The following is a 6,844-nucleotide window of genomic DNA, read 5'->3' as shown; positions in this document are numbered from 1 at the left end:
AGTAAACGAGTGGATGCTGGATAACATGGTACTATTATATATATGGGATCACTGGCGGAAAGAAATCTGTTTTACAATTATTAAATATGAGTCACCTATCAGACACCAAATTGAGATATTAAAGACACAAATGGTATTGGAGTTGGGAGTGGGAGATATGGAGTGGTGGGAAATATGAACTTGAAAATATCAGTAGAAGTGAAGAATCCAGAGAGGTTATTAAAGATGGAAAGTGGCAGTGTGTTTCTATACTGATGGAAATAATCCGGGGAAAAGAGGAGAGAGAAATTGAACGTGCCTGGCATAGACAGGATTACTGAAAAACTGAAGTCCTAGGAGAACCCTGGGAGACAGTATAGAACAAACCTTAGAAGTATTCCAAATAAGGTGCGCATAAGCTGGAAAATTTATTCACCAACTTCCATCAGTTGCTGGTTGAGGAGTACTCTCAAGAGGTGGGGGATAGGTGGGCAGTAATTCCCCAGCATTTCTGGCCTTCCCTGGACATACGCTAAGCCGATTCCGGTGAGCAGAGAAAGCCATCAGGGAGACTCCTAAGTGCTTTCAGTTAGAAGCCATTGCATTGGCATATACATGAAGGGTGGTCTCAAAGCCAAATGGGAGGGCACCTGGGTGGCTCAGTTGGTTGAGTCTTTGCCTTTGGCTCAGGTCATGATCTCAGGGTTCTGGAATCGAGCCCCGCATCCGGCTTTCCCCTCAGCAGGGAGCCTGCTTCTCCCTTTCTCTCTCTCTGCCTGCCTCTCTACCTACTTGTGATCTCTCTGTCAAATAAATAAAATCTTTGAAAAAAAAAAAGCTATATGAGACACCAAAAGGGTCTTCTACCCTGTCCCACTTGATATTTTCTCCATGGAATCTGAATTTTAAACATAGAGACGAAACTGACAACAATAACAACAACAACTCTGACTGACTGAATAGGTGTCAAGAAACAAGAAATTCTTTGAGCTGTAGCCTGGTGCCTCCCATAGAGACCTGAATTGGGGAACTTAATGAATGTTAACCTCTCTGGGTTTCAATATCCTAATGTGTAGAATGGTGAGAAGTAAGTAGAAAGAAGAGGGCTTCTTTCCAACTCTTATTTTCTATTATTTGAATTTAGGTGTAGGGGAATTCTTCTTTGTCCTCATTAGCTATATCAAAGTATTTCAACAGGTATTAAATACCTACTGTCTAACCACTTCAACTTATCACGTTTTAACTCTTTAGAGTATCTACTCTTCGCTAGTCACTGTTCAGAGCGTTTTATATATAATACCTCTGATCGTAGCAGTCATCTGAGAAAGTTAGTGTAAGTCTCATTTTACAGGTGACGATTCTGGTTCTGAGAGGTGATACGATTTACTCGGATCCTTCTGACTTCCAAACATGTGTGGGTTTTTTGAGTTTGTTTGTTTTTTTGGTTTTTGATACTGCAGGACAGTGAGATGGTGACGACTATCTTAACAAGGAAAGGGAATGAGGAGGGAATGACTCTTGCAGCAAATGCTGTGGTCACTGACATTGATCTGAGAGCTGCCTGAGACGGCGGGAGGCCTTTCTCCAAATTCAGCCCATCCTCCTAAGCGCACTTCTCTCTCTTTGGATTCATGAGCAGAACTGAAGAGATGCACGAGGGTTCTGGAGAATACCGACTAACTGGACATCTTTAAGCCTACAGAACTCCTTGTTATTGTTAATCTTCTGTTGGGCGGCCCCAAGAGCGGAATCAACCATAACAAAGATGGCGGCAGCGGCTTCACATGGCAACAGCGACGCTACCTGTCACCAAGCGCCTCAGTATTTAGTTCCGGCCTGCCCGTTTGACGTCACTTCCGACACCGGTTCCGCGGCGTGTGCGCCGCTCGCCCTGCGGCCGTGGTGGGTATGCTGAGCCGGGTGAGTGGAGTCTCAGGGAGTCTCGCGGAGGGAATCCGAGAGGATGTGGGGGCAGCAACATGGAAAGGGAAGGTGGGAAGCCTGCGGCTGTTGTCGCGGTTGTGACTGAGCCTCGGTTTACCCAGCGATGCAGGGAATATCTCGAGAAGCAGAAACTCCTGGACAGACGGCACCGTGTAGAAAAGATGCCGGATGGCACGGTGGCGCTGCCGGTGCTGGGAGAGACTCTCCCAGAGCAGCACCTGCACGAGCTGAGGGATCGTGTGGCTCCAGGCAGCACCTGTACAGTAACGCAGCTCCTGGATCCTGTTCCCTCAAAGAAGGCCCAGGGTTGTTCACCTGCCCAAAGGCTGTGTCTTGAAGTGAGTCGCTGGGTAGAGGGCCGGGGTGTGACGTGGTCAGCTGAGTTGGAGGCTGATTTGCCCCGATCTTGGCAACGACATGGTGACCTCTTGTTGCTGAGCGAGGACTGTTTCCAAGCCAAGCAATGGAAACATCTGGAACCAGAACTCTGGGAGACTGTTGCGTCGGCACTTGGCGTCCATCGTGTGGCCAAACGAGGGCGGGTATCCCCAGATGGCACTCGAACGCCAGCAGTGACTCTGCTGCTGGGCGACCATGGCTGGGTAGAGCATGTGGATAATGGGATCCGATATAAGTTTGACGTGACCCGGTGCATGTTCTCCTTCGGAAACATCACTGAGAAGCTTCGAGTGGCATCGCTGCCCTGTGCCGGAGAAGTGCTGGTGGATCTCTATGCAGGGATTGGTTATTTTACATTGCCCTTCCTCGTCCACGCTGGCGCTGCCTTCGTCCATGCCTGCGAGTGGAACCCCCATGCTGTAGTTGCGCTGAGAAAGAACCTTGATATCAATGGAGTGGCAGATCGGTGCCAAATACACTTTGGGGATAACAGAAAACTGAAGCTCTCAAACATTGCAGACCGGGTGAACCTGGGACTGATTCCCAGTTCTGAAGAAGGCTGGCCCATTGCCTGCCAAGTGCTGCGGCGGGATGCTGGGGGCATTTTGCATATCCACCAAAACGTGGAATCTTACCCAGGCAAGAACCGCCAGCCTCCGGGAAGCAGTGAAATGGAGAAGGATCGTTGGCCTTATCCTCAGCAAATGATCACTAGCCATTGTACAAATGGAGCAACCAGGGATTCTAGGGGGAAAAGGTTATCAGCAGCCACCAAACCAGAGTGGCAGAGGTGGGCGGAATCTGCAGAAACTCGTCTTGCCACCCTTCTTCAGCAGGTGCACGGGACATCATGGAAGACACAAATCCTGCACATCCAGCCAGTGAAATCCTATGCTCCTCACGTGGATCACATAGTGTTGGATTTGGAATGCCGCCCCTGTCCTCTAGTTGGCTAGAGAAGGTGGATCCTGAGACATAAGGATCTACATGTGAGTGACCCTTAATACATAAGTAATACATAAGTTTAGGCGGGGTTCTCACCTCTCTTTTCTCCTGGCAGCTTATTTTAATATTTTGTGTCCCTGGAAGCAGGCTCTAGATCAGTCCAAGTCATCTTGTTTGCCTTCCATTATCACAATGAGAATGAACTGCATATCGGGGAGAAGCAGTATGGCTCCCTGAAATGAGGTCTGTACAATGAATTCTGACCTCAGTCCTGTCTTACCTTGGTATGTGTTTCCAGTATTCTTTTGGCCTTGGATTTCCTTATTTGCAAAATGAGGGTGTTTTTGAATGGTCTTATAGGCTGTTGTCTAGTAAGCAGTTGTACACAGGGCATTGGTTATTTTAGAGTGAAAGACATAGTGCTGTTTCCAAAATTACTCCAGCTACAGTGTGGAACACCGACCCGAGTGGGGCCAGGCTAGAAGCAGGGAGACCTTAGAGGAGGCTTCTGTGGTCGTCCAGGGAGAATATGGCGGTAGCTTGGACTAGGATGCTGGCAGTGGGAAGTGGATGGATTTGAGATGTGAAATTGATGGGACTAAGCAGTACAGCCCAAATCAAAGCACTCAAATGGTGCAGCTTTGTTATGAAGGCTGACTAGATTAGGGAAGGAAGAGGTTAATAATTACTCTATTTTATTAACTTCATTCCCTTTAGCATTTCTAAACGAGTGTTGGGGAAGATGCCTTATACATTAGGTTTGTTGTAGAAAAGAGGCTAAGAATGACTGCTTTAAATTATGGGGAAACTAGATTTCCAGTCTTAAGTTTATGCAGTAAGCTAGTTTTGTTTTGTTTTATTTTTTTAAGAGATTTTGAGAGAGCATGTGAGCATGAGGGGTGGGGGGTGGGAAGGGGAGAGGGAGAAGGGGAAGCAGAGAGAGAAGCTGACTCCCTTCTGAGCAGGGAGCCCAATGCTGGGCTCCATCCCAGAACCCTGAGATCATGACCCAAGCCAAAATCAGGTGCTTGACTGACTGAGCCACCTAGGCGTCCCTAAGCTACCTATTTTAAAAGTTTAAATTAAAATCTTACATTTAACAGGGCACAAGCTCCCTTTTCATATTTTTTCCTCTGGTGGACATCAGGGCCAACATAAGGAGCTATAGGCAATGTGAGATCTTCTGCAGAGTTTTTCAAGCCTCACCTTATTTTATGGCTGTCTGCCAGCTCCACTGTTTACTACTGGAACGACTAATTGCAGAGAATCACTGTTTACCTTTGCGATGACTAATTTTGAGAAGCACTTCAGAGCTTTGTTTTGGTGTACTTTGAAGCCATCCAGGCTTGTTTTCTTGATGAAGGAAACATAGGAAAGTGGCTTTACCGGGATTACAGTTGTATGTCGCATTTGGCTGGCTGGGGTTGGGCTGGAGCTGCTTGCCCTTTGCTTTTAACAGCATCAGGAAGGACAGGATCGGTGAGCCTGTTGTGTGTATGAACTGGTGATGCATTAGATACAGCCCAGTCTCTGAGGAGCTCACAACCTAGTAGCAGAAATAGCACAAAAACTGAAAGACTTGGAATACATTAAGTACCATGTGAGTAATAGCATGACATAAAAGTGCGGAGGTGGAGAAGGAAAGTTCTGAGAATGGGCAAGTCTTCAGAGAGGTCATGTCCGAACTCGCTCTTAAAAACTGGGTAAGATCTTGGTAAGTGGAGTCAAGGTGATGCTAGTGGAAGGAGAAAAAAAAAAGCAGGTGCAAAAAGCTTACTCAGAAAATATTTGCACATCGTCATTAGATCAATTTGGAAGAGAAGAAACAGTGATAGATATGTTGAAGACAGGGGTTGTTATAAGGATTAAAAAGAATAGTGTCTAGTACATAGTACACCCCCAGGAAATGTTAGCTATCATGTGATCCCACCACAGAAGGGGGCCTGATTGTTCCATTCCCATCCCACAGAGCAGCCTGCCTGTTTGCCTTAATCATCTCCTCTTCTACATATGGGGTTTCTTCTCACATGTGTGCCTGCAGCTTTTGAGCCTTGGACTAGAAATGTGATGCTGGGACTTGAGCCAATATGGGGAGGAAGGAAGGCAGGGGAGAAGCCATGAGGAAGGTGAGTCGGAGCCACATGTCCCGGGGCTGAGGAATCACCTTTCTGCCGCAAGCTATGGATAGGCTGCTGAAGTCAGATACATTGGAATGAATGTGTTCACCCTGCGATAGACACATCAGGCCTTGAGGGTTCAGGGATGCCAGAAGGTTGACGTGGGTTCTGTGTTCATAGAATTGAGGTTCAACTCATACACCTCCTGCCTTCTCTCTCTTGTCCGTGACCTGAGGCAGCCTCTCAAGATTCAGTTTCCCCATCTGTACATATGGGTGAACAACTTACATCTCCTGAAGGATACTCGTTAGCTTTCAATGAGTTAACGTACATTGACTATCACCACCATGACTGGCACACAGGGAATACTTCATTCATTCAGGAGTCTTTATAGAAGGTGAACTACCAATTCCCAGTTTGGGTGTGAGGAACTGCTGTGCATTTGCTTTAGTAGTTAAAGCAGAATGTCCTTATTTTGAAAAGCCACTCATGGATTAATTGGCATGTACTGTGTCCTTTCTCTGTTAGGCATTGTGATGAGGGCCAGAGACAGAGGTGAGTAAAACCGAGTCCTGAGGGGCGCCTAGGTGGCTCAGTAGATAGGCTACACAACTCTTGATCTCAGGGTTGTAAGTTCAAGTCCCATGTTGGGTGTGAAGAGGACTTAAAAATCTTAAAAAAAAAACAAAACACCAAGCTGAGTCCTGCCCACAGTAGGATCACTTCTGGTGACATGGACACAATGGTACAAAGTGCTGAGACAAATGAGTTTTTACAGGCACACCCAGGGGAGGCAGCTGTCCACGTCTGGGGATATGAGTTGGGGGCAGTGGAGAGTGTGCCCGGGAAGATGGGGGCAGGGATGCTTCAACTGAGAGTTAAAGAATGAGCCAGACTTACGTGTGGATGGAAGAAAACAAGGGTCCCTTACGCCTTGTCTCCACCTTGAGTGTGTCCATTTGCATTACAGTTTTCTCCGAGCACTTGCTGGATTGGCCCGCTCAGGAAGAGGCAGCTAATGGAACCAAGGAAAAAAGACTGAAAGGATCAGGAGGCTCATGGAGTGTTTGTCACCTCAGTCCAGGACTGTGTCCAGGTGCTGAAGGCTTCCTTTGTGAACATCAGGATTAGTTGCTGGGTAATACACTCACTTGATGGAGAGGCTGTAATTAAAAACCAGTAACGATAATTCTATTAAACTCCCTCGACCGTGAGTTGCTTGGCTCATTAACTTCATAATTTTAATAAATTATATGTGTATGTTGATATAGGAGTATAACATACACATTTTAAATAAGAAATTTAAAATGATGACAAACTAATACATAGCATTTTTAATTCACCTTTCTCCCACATGACAAGCACATGTGAGGAGAAAACCCTACATATGTTATTCTGAACAGCCTCAGGGTGCAGCCAGTTCACATTGAGCAAACCATAAAACCGGTCATTTTCTTGGC

The 6,844-nt window shown here is 46.6% G+C and overlaps 1 protein-coding gene across 2 annotated transcripts; it reads left to right on the top strand.

Moving 5' to 3' along the window:
• Positions 1 to 1,878: 1,878 nt before the first annotated feature.
• Positions 1,879 to 6,844, top strand: TRMT12 (tRNA methyltransferase 12 homolog). 2 transcript variants are annotated; one of them, XR_013966722.1, is made up of 3 exons: positions 1,879 to 3,311; positions 5,237 to 5,393; positions 6,355 to 6,844. XR_013966722.1 is itself a non-coding variant. In XM_080801800.1 (2 exons), the coding sequence occupies exon 1, from the start codon at positions 1,959 to 1,961 to the stop codon at positions 3,276 to 3,278; it is 1,320 nt and encodes a 439-aa protein (XP_080657926.1). In that variant the 5' UTR covers positions 1,935 to 1,958; the 3' UTR covers positions 3,279 to 3,311; positions 6,355 to 6,486. The 2 variants fall into 2 exon arrangements, 1 of the variants encoding a protein (XP_080657926.1); XM_080801800.1 differs by lacking the exon at positions 5,237 to 5,393 and having other exon boundaries at positions 1,935 to 3,311; positions 6,355 to 6,486.

This window comes from Martes martes, assembly GCF_963455335.1.
Source record: "Martes martes genome assembly, chromosome: 4".
Classification (NCBI taxonomy): domain Eukaryota; kingdom Metazoa; phylum Chordata; class Mammalia; order Carnivora; family Mustelidae; genus Martes; species Martes martes.
Note: the sequence above shows the minus strand (reverse complement) of the source record. Positions and strands in the feature narration are given on the sequence as shown.